The sequence below is a fragment of the Pongo abelii genome, chromosome 9 (assembly GCF_028885655.2).
Source record: "Pongo abelii isolate AG06213 chromosome 9, NHGRI_mPonAbe1-v2.0_pri, whole genome shotgun sequence".
Classification (NCBI taxonomy): domain Eukaryota; kingdom Metazoa; phylum Chordata; class Mammalia; order Primates; family Hominidae; genus Pongo; species Pongo abelii.
Genome location: NC_071994.2, coordinates 7,277,326 through 7,291,544, shown reverse-complemented (window position 1 = coordinate 7,291,544; position 14,219 = coordinate 7,277,326). Strand labels below are relative to the sequence as shown.

Sequence of the window (14,219 nt, the reverse complement as noted above, 5' to 3'; positions counted from 1 at the left end):
GTTTCTCCATGTTGATCATGGCTGGTCTCGAACTCCCGACCTCAGGTGATCCGCCCGCCTCAGCCTCCCAAAGTGCTGGGATTACAGGCGTGAGCCACCGCACCCGGCCACACTTAACTAACTGTTATTCTGCCCCATCTCCATCTGTCTGAATTCTGCCCATCCTCCAAGAATGGTGTCAAATCCCACCGCATGCATTTATGGAAAAGGTAACTACTGAGCACTTGCTGTGTGCTCTGCACTGGAAATACAGCTATGGAAGTCAGCAATAACTTCAGATGCTGTTTTCTCCCCTAACAGGGCTCACAGCCTAGAGGGCCTTCACCTAACTAGATGCAGTCTCTCTTTCCTAGTCTTCTGTAGTAGTTTGCCTGGATCTTTCTGCATTTAATCGAATTCTGCCTTGCATTCTACCATTCAGGGAAGGGTTTCTATTCCCTTTTCTAGATTGTTTTGTCCAACACACTCATTGAGCACCTTCTTTTGGATGGAGTCTAAGCTGGGTGCTGGTATAGTGAGAAGAAGAAGACTCAAAAGCTGTCCCCAAGAAACTCAACAGGATAGTACTGTGTAAGCTCTCTGATGATAAGACCTCCTCCTTACTTACCTCTGTATTCCTTATTGCCCCTACTGAATGCTTTGCATATCACAGGCCACAGCTTATTTTGGCTATGTATGGAGACAGCCCTGATACCCTCTCCTGTCTATCTTGTTACGCAGAGGGCAGGGCCTGCAGGTGCCCCTGGCCATGCCTAGGCAGATGTCTCGACCTGAGGAGCCTGGACCCCTCAGGGTGGGGCATGTTCCCTCTAACTTGGGCCAGATGACTCAGGGACATTCAGTAGAGCTGGCTTGCCTCACCCACAAGCAAGTTAGTAGCTCCTGCACCTACACTCTGACCTCTCCCTTTTCTAGTGATTCTTGCACTTGCTGGCAGTTCTACGTCTGCATCGCACAGATATGCCTGTGGCCCTTATTATTTCAGGTACATTGACCTTTTCTTCCCAAGTAGATTAGAAGCTCCGTAAGGGCAAGAGCCAAATTAGGCTTTAGGCTTCTTTTGGCTTTTCTACACCACAGGCAGGTAATTAGATCTTGAAAATATTTGTCAACTGATTGACATTGCCATCATTTCTTACTTTCTTCGCTTAAGGCATTATCTCCAGGAGGCCCTTATAAAATATCCATGTAGGATGCGAGGATGATCTGGCTGTGACATCTGTCACCGCACTGATCACCAGGGTTGATTCGGCTGGTCTGGCTGTCTAGGCGGGTGTCCCCTTCCTCCCTAATGGTTCCTCATGCGTCCCTCCCGAAGCTGCGCGCTCTGTTGAAGAGGATGACCATTCCTGATAGAGGAGGAGCAGTCTTCAGGCAAGGGTATACGAGTAGCCTCGCTCCCCTGCTAGAACTTCCAAACAAGCTCTCAAGGTCCATCAAATATCCATGTATTACCTGGGAGCTGTTCATCCATTGACTTACCCAGTGGTTCCTAACTAAAGTGTCATGACATGCTGCTAGAGCCCAAGTAATGTGTAATGACTACAGCTGCTGCTGCTACAGCCAAGCAGCTGCCCTTTGTTGTTCCTGTTATCCTTTCCAGCAGTCTTAGAAGGGTATTTAATTATCCCCGCTTTACTGATGGGGAAACTGGTCACTCATAGGTTATGAGTCTGAGATTTGAGCTTAAGGCATCCCTTGAATAGCATCTATCCCATTCTCTCACAATCTGAGTTTTTCTCTTTTCCCGAATATGCTGTCTTACATTGGAGAGAAAGGAGTAGAATGTACAGCTGAGGATTGTGACTTGGTCACAGTCTGTTTCCCTCCTGAAGAGAGGAAGGGTGTTGAAGTGAGACTCACTGCTCCTGAAGCCCCAGTGGACAGAGACAGGCAGGAGTCCTGGGGAAGCTGGGGAGTGAAGTCCAGGAGCTGACTGCTCAGGGTAGAGTACCAGAAGCACAGATGAATAGCTTTGCTCATCATAAGGCGGCTGGGCCAGAGGGCAGAAATAGAAATTCAGGGTGGGAAGACAGACCTGTGAGGCCATTAATGCAATCCAGGAAGGTGAGGCTGGCGGGGCGAGGTGGCTCACACCTGTAATCCTAGCACTTTGGGAGGCTGAGGTAGGTGGATCACCTGAGGTCAGGGGTTTGAGACCAGCCTGGCCAACATGGTGAAACCCCGTCTCTACTAAAAATACAAAAAAAGCCAGGCATGGTGGTGCACCCCTGTAATCCCAGCTACTCGAGAGGCTGAAGCACGAGAATCATTTGAACCCAGGAGGCAGAGGTTGCAGTGAGCCAAGATCACGCCACTGCACTCCAGCCTGGATGACAGAGTGAGACTCTCTCAAAGAAAAAGCAAGGCCGGGCGCGGTGGCTCACGCCTATAATCCCAGCACTTTGGGAGGCCGAGGTGGGCGGATCACGAGGTAAGGAGATCGAGACTATCCTGGCTAACACGGTAAAACCCCATCTCTACTACAAATACAAAAAGTTAGCCGGGTGTGGTGGCAGACACCTGTAGTCCCAGCTACTCAGGAGGCTGAGGCAGGAGAATGGCGTGAACCCTGGAGGCGGAGCTTGCAGTGAGCCGAGATCGCGCCACTGCACTCCAGCCTGGGCGACAGGGCGAAACTCTGTCTCAAAAAAAAAAAAAGAAAAGTGAGGAAGACTGAGCAAAGGCGGGGTGAGGTGAGGGAAACCTGGGGTGGACAGAAGCTGTATGGGAGGACTGGGGGATCAAGGGGTTGGTGGTGGCAGCAGGAGTGGGCAAGTCTGAGGTGCACCCATCGCCCCAATGCGGGGAGGAAGAGGGCCTCTTCCCAGAGCTCTGTGCAGCTCCACCAGAGGCAAGCAGGGAGTGGGAGCTGGGGGCGGCAAGAGTCTGATGAGCACCAGGAGGGGTGAGGCTGGGCAAAGAGACTAAGTTCTGGGGCAAGCATTTTATTTGTTAATACAAGAATAGAAATTCTGCAATAAATATCATCTAATAAATAACATCTCCAAATAAATAAATATTAATACAACACACTTAGAGTCATGAGTGGGTGGGGCTGGGGGGCAGGGCCTGGGGGAGCTGCCACCCCACACCCCAAAATGCTACTGCAATGTAAACTTTCAGGAAATCCTGTGGTGTGGCTATGGTTGCCCTCCCCAGCCTGGCAACCCACAGATACCCTGGGAAAGGGGGCAGAGAGGAGGTACCGTAATGCTGGAAGACAATTTGAGGCAAGGTCCTGATGCTCAGCTCGGGTTTTTTTTGCCACTCTGTGCTTTGGAGACTCCTGGGTCTGGTCTGGTCTGTCCCTGCCCCTGTACTTTCAGTATTTTCTCTTCTGGTTTATAGGGCACCTCCAATGCAGACCCCACCCCTGCACTGTTAATCTCATCTCTTTTTGTGTAGAATTGCCACCATGTTTGTTTCCTGAATTGGATGTATAGAGTGATTTGGGGGTAAGGGAGCAACACCCATCCAAGGAGAGTGGGGCAGCCAAAGGGCTTCACCCCAGAAAGGCATGTGTGGTGGTGGCCCCTCAACCCCTGCCCTCCAGATGTGCCACCTGAGGGGCTGGGTAGACACTGGCCAAGTGGTGGGCAAGAAGCAGGAGGCCATGACAGCCTCTGCACCAACTTGAACCACTTCAGACTCCCTCGAGCATGACTTCCTGTAGCAACAGGACAGGACAGGGCCTATTGCACCTCCTCCCCAGCTTGGTAGACCTTTGGGAGGTGGGGAGGAGACAGGGCTGATCGCATCACACGCCCAGCCGGTCCAGGAAAAGGCCAGAGGCTCACAGCTTCTGTCTCCTGGCTCAACGCGTGTTGGCATACAGGGCTGGCTCTCCCAAAGTGGGAGCAGGGTTTGAAGGGGGAGCGAAGAGAAGAAGGTCAGAAGTCAGAAGCCATGAGCTCCCAGGTGCAGGGTGACTGCAGCTGCTGGAGGCTGCATCTTCTTCTTGAGCCGGTTGAAGTCCTTGGCCGAGCGCCACAGCCAGGTCTGCAGCTCCTTCAGCAGCCAGAAGTCGTCCATCTTCTGGAGGAAGTCACTGTGGGCAGGGCCAGGAGTCCAAGTGGGTTCAGTCCCAGGCAGCGGCTGGGGCAGTGGGTAGCCCAGAGCTGCCATGACACCCGCAATGCTGCCCAGCAGGCCCTGGAGGCTGGTGCAGAAGTGGGCCAGGCTGCGGCGCAGCTCAGCAGTGGCAGCCTGACGGTTGAGGCCACGCAAGTAACACAGAAGGTGGCTGTAGGCCTCATAGTTCTGGGTCAGCCGCAGTTTGTCATTGAGGCTTCGCCACACCTCCAAGTCAACAGTGGCCCTGGGCAGAGTCTCTGCCCCCAGGCGGGGAGGGTTGAAGTCAGGCTCGTTGAAAGGGGGGCCCAGGTAGTTCAGCTGTGAAAAGGAGAGGGTGATGGGGAAGGAGGAGGGCAGAGCCACTGGCTCACCACCGAGGAGATACCTGCTCCCAAAGTTTCTATTTTTTGTGTCCCCTGACACTGGCCCTGTCTCCATGCTAGGCTTCTTTGTTCATGGCCTCCCTGAGTTTCTCCAATAAGGATATCATCTGTATGCAGGTGACAGTTGAAGCAGTGGCGGTGATGAGCTCTGCAATGGAGAGGCGTAGAAAAAGGAGGAGGAGGAGACGCACAAGACGCTCAGGAAGGACGTGCTGATTGGCTGGGTGGGCAAACCTTGGGAGAGTGCCCGCTGTGGGGGCAGGACAGAGAGGAAGAGGAGCCTGGAGGAGCTGGATAGGTAGAAGGTGGCCCAGGAGAGTGCAGAGACCAAGGAAGAGGAGTTCGAGAAGGCAGCAGCGCTCAGCAGTGTGGCTGCAAAACAGACAGCAAGGAGAATGAGCCTTCAAAACACTGTCGGGCTTGGCAAGGAGGTGCCTGACGACCTTGGAGAGAACTACTGCTGGGGCCTGGAAGCCAGATTGCAGGGGGTTAAGAAGTGAGTGGGTGGAGAGGAAGTGGAGGCAGAGGGTGTAGACCACTCCTTCGAGAAATTTGGCAGGGAAAGCCAGGAGAGAAAAAGGGTCGGGAACTAGAGAGGGCAGTGGAGTGAAGCAAAGGTTTTCTGCACAAGGAACAAGGAGAGATGAGAGTGGCCCATTGGCACCAGAGCCCCATTTGCCGCTGACACACCCGGGCCCACCAGCTGAGGAGCTGGGGAGAGACGGGTACTCACTAACACTCCAAAGGAAGGGTTCAGCTGATAGGAGCAGGGCTGCAGAAGGAAGAAATGGAGGCAGTCTCATGAGTAGGACAGGAGGAAGGCTATGGAAGACAGCATGGTATAGGGAAGAGGGCAGAGCCCTTGCCAACCCTCGGGGGAGTGGCTGGGGCCCAGGGAAAGGGATGAGGGAGATGTATAACTGGGAAAGAAGGGAGAAGCAAGGGGAGAGGCCTGGGATAGGCAAGGGCCCAGGGGGAGGTTCACACGCTGACAAGCACAGAGACAAACTAATTTCCTCGGTGTATCCTGGGGCTGGAGCCAGCTCCCCCGCCACCCTCCTCCCTTTTCTTTCCCTGGCTCCAGAGTAGGGTCTGGGATGTGGAAGAGGAACACGGGAAGAGGGGGCCGGTTCCCCATAGTCCTCGGCTCCTCCGACCCTCCTTCCTTCTCTCCTGGGCTCTCTGAACACCTCTGGACCACCCCCAAATCCTTACAGCATAACCTCCATCCACACCCTAAACCCCCTGCCACTACTGCCTGGGTTCCCTACAATCCCCTTCCCCCATGAGCCCCCTAGGAGGCCCAGCTAGGATGGGAGAGGCAGACGGAAGGGAGGCCCCTGGGTCCAGATCTGGGGGCAGAGGCGAGCTGGAACGCAGGCATGGGAGGTGGGGCCCCTCCGTCCCCACCCAACCCCACCCGCGCAAGAGACACCACAACACGGTGTAAACAGAGGAGACTTCCCCGGCCCCCAGGGGGAGGCGGGCGGCTGGGCTGGCAGCCAGTGGGGCAATGGGCCAAGGCGGGTGCGAGGCCTGCCCACATGCCTAGTCCTGGGGCCAGGGATGGGGAAGTGGGGGGGCCACCTAAGAGGGAAGGGCAGGAGATAGACCAGACAGGGGGACTGGTGGGAGCCAAAGAGCCCCTCCTCACCCCATCATTTACCAGGACCCTCCACGGTTAGGACTCTCTTCCCCCAACTCCTCACTCCTCCCCAACTCCCAGACTCCTACGCTGGATACTCACATAGGTCCCAGCCAAGCTGCGGAGTTGGTGCTCCAGGTAGCGGGTGAGGTCATAGGTTTTCTGGATGGAGAGGCCAGGCCCTGGGTCCCCTGTGCGATTGAGAGCTGGCACTGCAGGGAGGTGCCAGAGCACCGTGCACAGGCACGCTAACATCCCCCACGAGTCCCCTGTGGGCAGGATGGACGAGAAGCATGAGCACGGCCCGGGCCCACACAGGGAAGCAGCTGGCAGCCCCTCAGGTGTCTGTCCCCACCTTGGGCTGGGAGGGGGGTGAGGGTGGGACACCAGATGGGAGGCAGAGGGGATGGAGGAGGGGAAACACTCCTGGCGAGAGGGGAGAGAAAGAGAGGCGTGTGTGTTTGAGGATGAGGACTTGGCACGCATGAGTGTCTATCAGTAGATACTTGAGAATGGATCTGTGTGTCAGCTGAGAGAGTCTTTGGCATGTGTGCCACTCTGTGTGTGCCAACATGTAAGTGTGTGTACATGGAGGGACGGGGCCAGGCCTAGGGACTGCAGGTCGACCTGCCTGTGTTCCAGTTGTACCCTAGCTTCCTGCGAGTCTCCCAGTCCCACTGCAGCTTGAGGGGAGTCAGAGGGTGGGAGACAGAGCTGGCAGGCTGAGCACAGTCAGCCCTAAGGGAGGAAGCAGGAGAGAGGCGGCCGCCAAGAACACAGTTGCCCATAGGAAGCAAGGTATAGGGTTAGACCACCAGGGTCGGGCTGCCTTATGGGGCTTAGATTTGGGTATATTCTAGGATGTGATTCCTGAGTGTGGGAAGCATAGGGTGGGGTTAGACTGAAGGAGATTTAGTGCTCACTCTCAGGGAATGGTGGCAGTGTGGAGGTTCACCCCATTCTTGGTGTTAGGTGGGGAAAAGTTGGACTTTAGTGAGGCCTTTCCATCAGCCTGCGAGGGTGGGGACAGGAAGGGAGAGAGGTGCATTTGACGAGTCGGGCTTGTCGGCTGATGGCACTGCAGAGTTTGGACATCCCAGGATACCAGGAGTCCAGAGGCCAGGGTTGGGTGCTGTAAGGAGGGACATGGGCAGTGGGGAAATATGCTTTTCTGGGATTTTAAGTGAGGACCAAGGTGAGGATTCAGTGGACACTTTGGACTGTCAAAGGCAGTTAGGGTTTGGCTAGGGTAGATATAATTGGCATTGGGCTAGGTTAGGTTTAAGGACTGGGTTACTTTAAATGTTTCAGATTAGTTTAGACTTGGGATTTGGTTGATTTAGTGCGGTTGAGGTTTGAGTCCAGCAGGGGATGTGGTGAGGTCTGGGCAGGCAGAGGGTGAGTTGGAGGGCTGTGACTTGGTCGGTTTAGTTATCAGATGGGGCGCTGCTTGTCATGTTATGAAGAGCAGGGCTAGTTTGGGTTTTCAGCTTGAATAGGTGTGAGGTCATGAGTGGTTTCTTTCCTATAGTTCTTTTTTTTTTCCTTTTTTTGCTGCCACCTTCTCTTTCCACCACCCCTATAGTTCATATTTTATACTCAGATTTTTCTATAACGACATAGGTTGCTTTAGTAGGTAGAAATAACTTAGATAGGTATAACGCTTTGCCCATGGTTAGGATGGGGTTTGGATTCAAGAAAGAATGAAGACTAGGTTAGGTCTAATCACAGTGCTGGGGCAGAGTTTTGGAGAGGGCTAATAACTAGGAAGGATGCAAGACTCCATTTGTATAAAACATCTCATGCAGGACAGGGGTCAGTGAGGACTACAGCAGTGGCGCACTTGGTCAGTCTGGACTCTTTCAGATGTGTGACTGGCCGGCTTTACTGAGGGAGCATGGAGGTGGGGTACCACCAGTCACAGGGTCTTGGTTTGAGGCGAGTGTGTGTGTGTGTACACGCGTGTGTTTTTTAGGACAGAGAGTAGGGTCAGGCACTCAACTGCTCCCTGGGGAGACCAGCTCACCCTTTCCTGTCCCCTCTGAGCTTGTGGCTTCCTCCTGGATGCTGCTTTCCTCACTCTTCCTTTCTATCCCCAGCTCTTGCCTGACTCAGTTCCTTTCTCCTCCCTGTTCCTCACATCCCAACACAACTCCAAGCCTGGGGATCTGGCAGTCACCTCTAGGATCCTATGGGTACAGAGTAGCATTAGTTTTGGAGATTGGAGACCTGCTGAATTGGGCAGCGGCCCTCCCAGCCTTGAGGTCGCTTTCAGCATCAAGTCTGGCTTCACTCAAAGTTAGTGGCGAGACGGAGGGTCCCAACTGAAGCCGGAGCTAGGCTTCCCTCTTTACCCACATGCTGGCCGGAGTTCTAGGCTCTGCCTTTGTCATGGCCAAGAAGTACAGCCAGGAACCCAGCTTGGGACTTACCCTCTCCCATTCTGAGCTGTGTGGGACATCCCTAGGGGAGATCAGCTCCCTACACAGGGACAGCAGGGGGAGAAGCCTTTGGATAGACAAGAACTAAGTCATCTGGGCAGAAAAAACGGCTCATGAAATTAACCAGACGAGGCCGGTGTTTCCAGGAATATTTCAGTTCTGAGGTAACTGTGTCATTGCAGGCTGCGGGTGAGGGGCAGGGGAGAACAGAAGGATCCGATGGCCCACAGAGAGAACCAGAAAGAGGGAAGGGTTCTCAGGAATCCAGAGGGAGAAGAGGTTAGGAGAGGAGAAAGGGGGGTAGAAGGACAGGGCTCTGCCCCTGCTACGACAGCTTCCACTCTGGGCAAAGCCGTGCCCGTGTCTCAGGCAGCAGGAGGGAAAGCAGCATGGGGTGAACACCTGCGGTTTAGTCGTGAGCTCGGGAACCCAGCACAGCTCGCCTGCCTCCTGAGGAGAGTGCGTGGTGGGCTTCCTGGAGCCCTCATCCATCCTCCCTCAGGCTCATGTTGTGCAGGTGGACCCCGGCCACTGGGGCTGTGTCCTAGGTCCCCCTCTCCCCCTCACCACCAGTCCTGGCCCCCAGCCCGGCCCCCGCCCCAGCTCTGCCTCTGGCTGCTGCCCACTGATTGTTTACATCCCGTGTTCTCTGTGTGTTTATAAATCCGGCTGAGCACGTGAGGAGCTAACGAGTACAGCTCACGTTTCCTGCAGCAGCCCCCCACCCCCTATCCTGGCCCCCACCCCCAGCCAGCCCCTAATTCCATCCAGATCCCTGGGCTCTGGGAACCAAGGCTCTCCTCATGAACACACACACACACACACACACACACACACACACTCTCTCTCTCTCTCTCTCTCTCTCTCTCTCTTTCCCCGCCCGCCCCCCCCCCCCCAAGGAAGTGACTGGCCACCCAGACAGCTGCACAGGCAGGCGCACCCGTGAGCACGTCTTTAGCCACCTTAGCCAGCTGCCCCTCAGTTCCTGGCCTGGACGCCCCCAGGCTGACCTTTCCCAGTGAGGGTGAGGGTTCAGCCGTGCACATGTGCCAGGGTGGTTAGGGTGGTAGGACAAGTCAACGGGAGTCTCTGCACCTGGGACTATAAGAGCTACGCTAAGAACTGTAAGCCCTAAATGTTGCAGCCGGGGAGGCACTGCAGAGCTCTAGAGGTGGGGCATGGTGGCCTCAGGCTGGGCTGAATATGGGAGCCAGGAGGAAAGGCCAGACCAGGACCAGCGCTGGCTGCGGTTGGAGGGGTCTGTTGAGGGGAATTGAGGGATGGAGTGGGTTAGGCGGGTGGAGTGGGTAAGGAGTGGGCTAGGGATGGAGTGGGTTAGGCGGGTGGAGTGGGTAAGGAGTGGGCTAGGGATGGAGTGGGTTAGGCGGGTGGAGTGGGTAAGGAGTGGGCTAGGGATGGAGTGGGTTAGGCGGGTGGAGTGGGTAAGGAGTGGGCTAGGGATGGAGTGGGTTAGGCGGGTGGAGTGGGTAAGGAGTGGGCTAGGGATGGAGTGGGTTAGGCGGGTGGAGTGGGTAAGGAGTGGGCTAGGGATGGAGTGGGTTAGGCGGGTGGAGTGGGTAAGGAGTGGGCTAGGGATGGAGTGGGTGAGGTCCAGGTATTGTGATGGTAGGAAACTGCCCTAGGGGCGTGTCCTGACCTGCCTTCCCAGGCAAAGGCCCACAGAAACCCATCTTCCTTCCGCCGTCTGGGCTGCTGCCTTCCCCTCTCTTACTTCTCTCCCTTCTGCCTTTTCCTTGGTTCCCTTTCTCCCAGGCCACTGAGAAGTGGCTTGGTGGGTGGGGACACATGGGCCTGGGAATCGGGAGACCTAGCTTTGCCACCAACCCGTCTGGTGACTGTGGTCTTGCACAAGGAGGTCACACTATGCATGCTCAATTCCTCCTGAGGAAACACCCGGGGCTTCCTCTCTCCTCTCCAGCATCCCCCTTCGTGCCCTTCTCCTCCAGCCTAAATGACAGAGGTCACTGAGGCCCAGGGGAAGAAGCTGAGGGTGGGCCAGCCCCACTGCCTTATGAAGTCAGTAACCAAGCAAGCGAGACAGGAGTTGGGCTTTGGCTGGAGTGAGAGGGTTCCTGATTGTGCCACAAGAGGGCCCTGGGTGTGCTCAGGAAGGCCAGCGGGGAGCCGGGGGGAGCCCAGCAGCCCACTGAGAGCCAGAGGCAGGGGGAGCAGTGAAGGAGGAGTCCAGGGCAGTGGTGGGTGAGTTGGAAAGGGTATTGTTATCAAGAGGGGTGCGGGAGGGGCTGGGGGAGAGTGCAGGAGCCAGGTGTGCACAAGAGGTGGGACGTGGGGAGGAATGTGAAGTGTCAGTGAGCCAGTGGCTGGTGTGCAGGAGTGGCGTGCAGGGGTGGCGTGCAGAAGTGTGACGGACAAGAGTGTGAATGAAGTCTGTGAATGAAGGGGACAGGGAGCCACTGCACCCATCAGCAGTGTCACTTCTGGGGCTGCCGGGTGACAATTGCTGTCTCTGCTTCCTCCCCGGTGGAGTGTGTGGCTCCAGGGCAGCGAGGGTGTCTGAGCTGACCAGGAGCGCGTCTAGTCTGTTAGGGGAATATGTATTCGCGTCCTGTCCGGTGTGAGGGGCAACGTGTGCTCCCGAGCTGCGGCGGAAGTCAGTCGGGGGCAGTGAAAGCACAGAGGTGTCCCTGGGTCAGGGTCAGAAAAGGAGGACCCAGTAGAGCAGTGTGCTCAGTGCCCCCCACCCCCAGCCTCTCTCCAAGGCTTAGCCTGCACCCGCCCGTCTCCCCTCCTCTCCTGGTAGCCCCTCACACCCCGGGGGGAGGACCAGGCTGGGAGCTGGGGGAACAGGGGTCCTCTGGGATTGGGGGGGTCTGTGGGGAGGGCTCCAGGAGCCCAGCACGGAGTTGTGGAAAGGAAGGTGGGTGGGGAGAGCAAGCATGAGGGGACCTCTGGCGAGCCCCGGGGACTCTTTCGAAGGTTTCCTTCGAGGGGCTCGGCCGGGAAGCTGCACGGCGGCGGTTGCCAGCTGGCCCTCCCTGCCGGCGGTGACCTCTGGCTCCGGGACCCCTCCCGGCGCTGCGCCTTCCCCCTGTGTGGCCGCGGCGCCCCCGGCCCCGCCCCCTCCCGCTCCCGCCCGGTCGCTCCTTCCCGGCGGCGGGGGCGGGGGCGGGGTCCGGGGCACCGGACTCCGGGCTCTGCACGGCGCTGCCGTTTCCCGCGCGTCAACTCCCCTCCCGCCCGGGCTGAGCGGCTGTTCCCGCCGCTCCCTGGCCAGTGACAGACTTTTTCCTGCCGGGTCCGGCCCGGCTGCGCCCGCCCCCCACCCAACAATAATCACTCCCAGGCCACGGTGGCCCGGGGGACTCGCGGCCGCCGCCCGCCGCTCCTACCTGCCGCCGGCTCCCCGGCCGTGGGCACCATGGAGGGTTCCGGCCGCGCGGCGCGCAGCTAGGAAGCCGCGAGTCCCGCGGCGCGGCGCGGCGCGGCCCGTCCGGCCCGGCCCAGCCAGGCTCGGCGCTGCCCTCCGCCCTCCTCTCCGCCGCCCGCCCTTCCTCCCGCCCGCCCGCCCTCCTACCCCTCCCGGCGGGCCGGGGAGGGAGAGCGGCGCAGCCCGAGGTGTCGGCCTCCCCTCGCCTCCCGCCGCCCGGCCTCGGGCTCCCCCGGCCTCCCTCCCTCTTCCTCTCCCAGCCCCTCCTCCCACCCGCAGCCTCGCTCCCCGCCTCGGACTCTCTGGCCCCGACTTGTGCGCGGAGCTCTGGGGCTGCGGCTCCTGCGACCCGCCTCGCTGGGGCTCCAGGTTGCCGCCTCCCCAGGTCTGCGATCGTCCAGGCTCCCCGCCGCTCCCGGCCAACTCCTGGCCCCGCCGTGCGGACTCCAGGAATGCCGCGTCCCCGCCCGGCCCCTGTCGAGGGCGCCCAGCCGTGCCTCCCCCGGCCCGAGCCCAGCTCCCTGGCCCGGCCCCGGCGCGGGGCTCCCGGGGGTCAGGGCAGGAAGGGAACCGGATCTCGTGGCTGCTCCGCGGGGCGGGGGCCGGGGCCTCGGCCGCCTGGCTCCTACCTGCTCGGAGGTCCATGGGGCTGGGGCCGGGCCGGCCGGGTGCGGCTCCTCTCCCGGAGGCTGGCGGAGTGGGAGGGCGAGCCGCGGCTCCGGCGAAGCTTTAATAATCCCATCCGCCAGGCCCACTCGCAGGTTTTTTTCGCTCGGTTTCGGGTTTTTTTTTTTTCGGTGTGGGACATTCTGCAAACTTTTTTTTTTTTTTCTGACGTGTAAAGCTGTAACCACAAATTGTAGCGGCCCTCCCCGGGGTGGGGGTAGGAGGGGGGAGGAGGGAAGGGAGGGCTTCTGGGGCTCCCTCTCCCTCCCACAGCACCGAGGGGGGGTGAGGTGAGGCGAGGCTGTGGCGGTACCACCCTGGGCCTCCTGGGGGAGGGGGCGGGGAGGCCATCAGTCCGTCTGAGGACTCCCAGGAGCCGGGGGACAGCGCCGGCTTCGGGTGGGCTTCTCCCCTGGCGTTGGCCTGGGGACACCGCCCCCTGCCCCCTGCCCCCTGGCCGGTGCGGGGTCCCTGATCCCACCCTACCTCTGCCCGTGCGAGGTCCCTGCTCCCACCCTACCTCTGCCTCCTCATCTCTAACCTTCCCTCCTCCCCTCCCTTGAGTAAATGCAATGACACATTCTCACAAATGCCAGCGAGCTGGCCTGGGAGCAAGTGATGGTGTTTTTCCTGCTGCCCTTTGTCTGGGCTGACCGCCCCCCTTGCCTATTGTCCCGCCGCTTGTCCCATTTCCAAAAGCTAGAGCTAAGCGAGGCGCTGGGGCTGGGGCAGGTGACTAACCAGCTCACAATGCCCCCTGCGGGGGAGGAAGAGGGCACCGCAGGCCCACTGCCCGGCCCAGAGGCGAGAAGAGGCCACTTGGCGGGACTTTTTCCCTCAAGTTCACAAGGTTCTTCATTCTTCCTCCAGTGACCAGGGAGAATGCACATGGGTGGGGGATTTGTAATTCATTAATCAGCACGAGGCACCGGACCAGTTTCAACACCACAGGCTTCTTGGGTGACTCAGCGGGAATGCTCCGATTCAAGGCGATGGACCGCCCGAGCGTCCCCATTTGTGAAATGCTTCCCCGTGAAGATGCCTGGCATTCTCCTTCCTTTGGGGTTTCGGGTTGTTGGTTTTTCCGGTGGTGAGGTGGGGGTGGCTTGGCGGTGAGGGCTCCCCCTCCTTCCCGCAGGCCTGGGTTGGGATTTGCTGGGCAGGATACCTGGGGGTATGCCTGGACCCTCCCAGAGGGGTCCCCTCCTCCCTCTCCAAGGGCTGCCGGGGAGAACACGCTCAGAGGAGGCAGCTCTCACCGAGGGCTGGGGACTGCCTTGCTTCATGATTTTCCTGGGGGAGAGTCATGTGGTCCCCAAGGCTTGGGTGCCCTATAGCCACACCACCAATTAAATCACTGGGTAATAAGTTGCTTTTGTTGTTGTTTATTTATTGTTTCAAAGTGGGAGAGGCCAGTGGTGGGCCAGACCTGCAAGGTGATGCCTCTCCCTGGAGTGGCATCAGAGATTTGTCCCCCAGTCCCTCCTGGTGCCCCTGGAAAGGGAGGGCACTCTGCCAGTCCAGCCCCAGCGCCTCCAGCCTGTGGCCTGGGCAGGCATCCTGATCATGGCCAGTGCTGGGTCCCGGGGCAGCTCTTC

General features: G+C 58.5%; 2 protein-coding genes across 11 annotated transcripts in view; one reads left to right on the top strand and one right to left on the bottom strand.

Moving 5' to 3' along the window:
* The window catches only part of RAD9A (RAD9 checkpoint clamp component A), an 82,186-nt gene that overhangs the window by 44,752 nt on the left and 23,215 nt on the right, over positions 1-14,219 (top strand). The window lies entirely within an intron of this gene.
* CLCF1 (cardiotrophin like cytokine factor 1) lies at positions 2,933-13,087 on the bottom strand. 5 transcript variants are annotated; one of them, XM_063728057.1, is made up of 3 exons: positions 12,585-13,087; positions 6,208-8,294; positions 2,933-4,395 (listed from the first exon to the last, which is right to left on the bottom strand). In XM_063728057.1, exons 2-3 carry the CDS (start codon positions 6,589-6,591, stop codon positions 3,901-3,903), a joined length of 879 nt encoding a protein of 292 aa, XP_063584127.1. In that variant the 5' UTR covers positions 6,592-8,294; positions 12,585-13,087; the 3' UTR covers positions 2,933-3,900. The 5 variants fall into 5 exon arrangements, with proteins under 5 accessions (XP_063584127.1, XP_024111275.1, XP_024111274.1 ...); XM_024255507.3 differs by having other exon boundaries at positions 6,208-6,374; positions 12,585-13,086; XM_024255506.3 differs by lacking the exon at positions 12,585-13,087 and adding an exon at positions 11,918-12,061 and having other exon boundaries at positions 6,208-6,374.

Bases quoted from the DNA above. Each gene is read 5' to 3' on its own strand.
- CLCF1 (XM_063728057.1), bottom strand. From the start codon at position 6,591: ATGCGTGCCAAGTCCTCATCCTCAAACACACACGCCTCTCTTTCTCTC. The intron at 4,396-6,207 runs GTGAGTATCCAG...TCCTTTTCACAG, and splicing joins GCAGCTTGGCTGGGACCTAT to CTGAACTACCTGGGCCCCCC.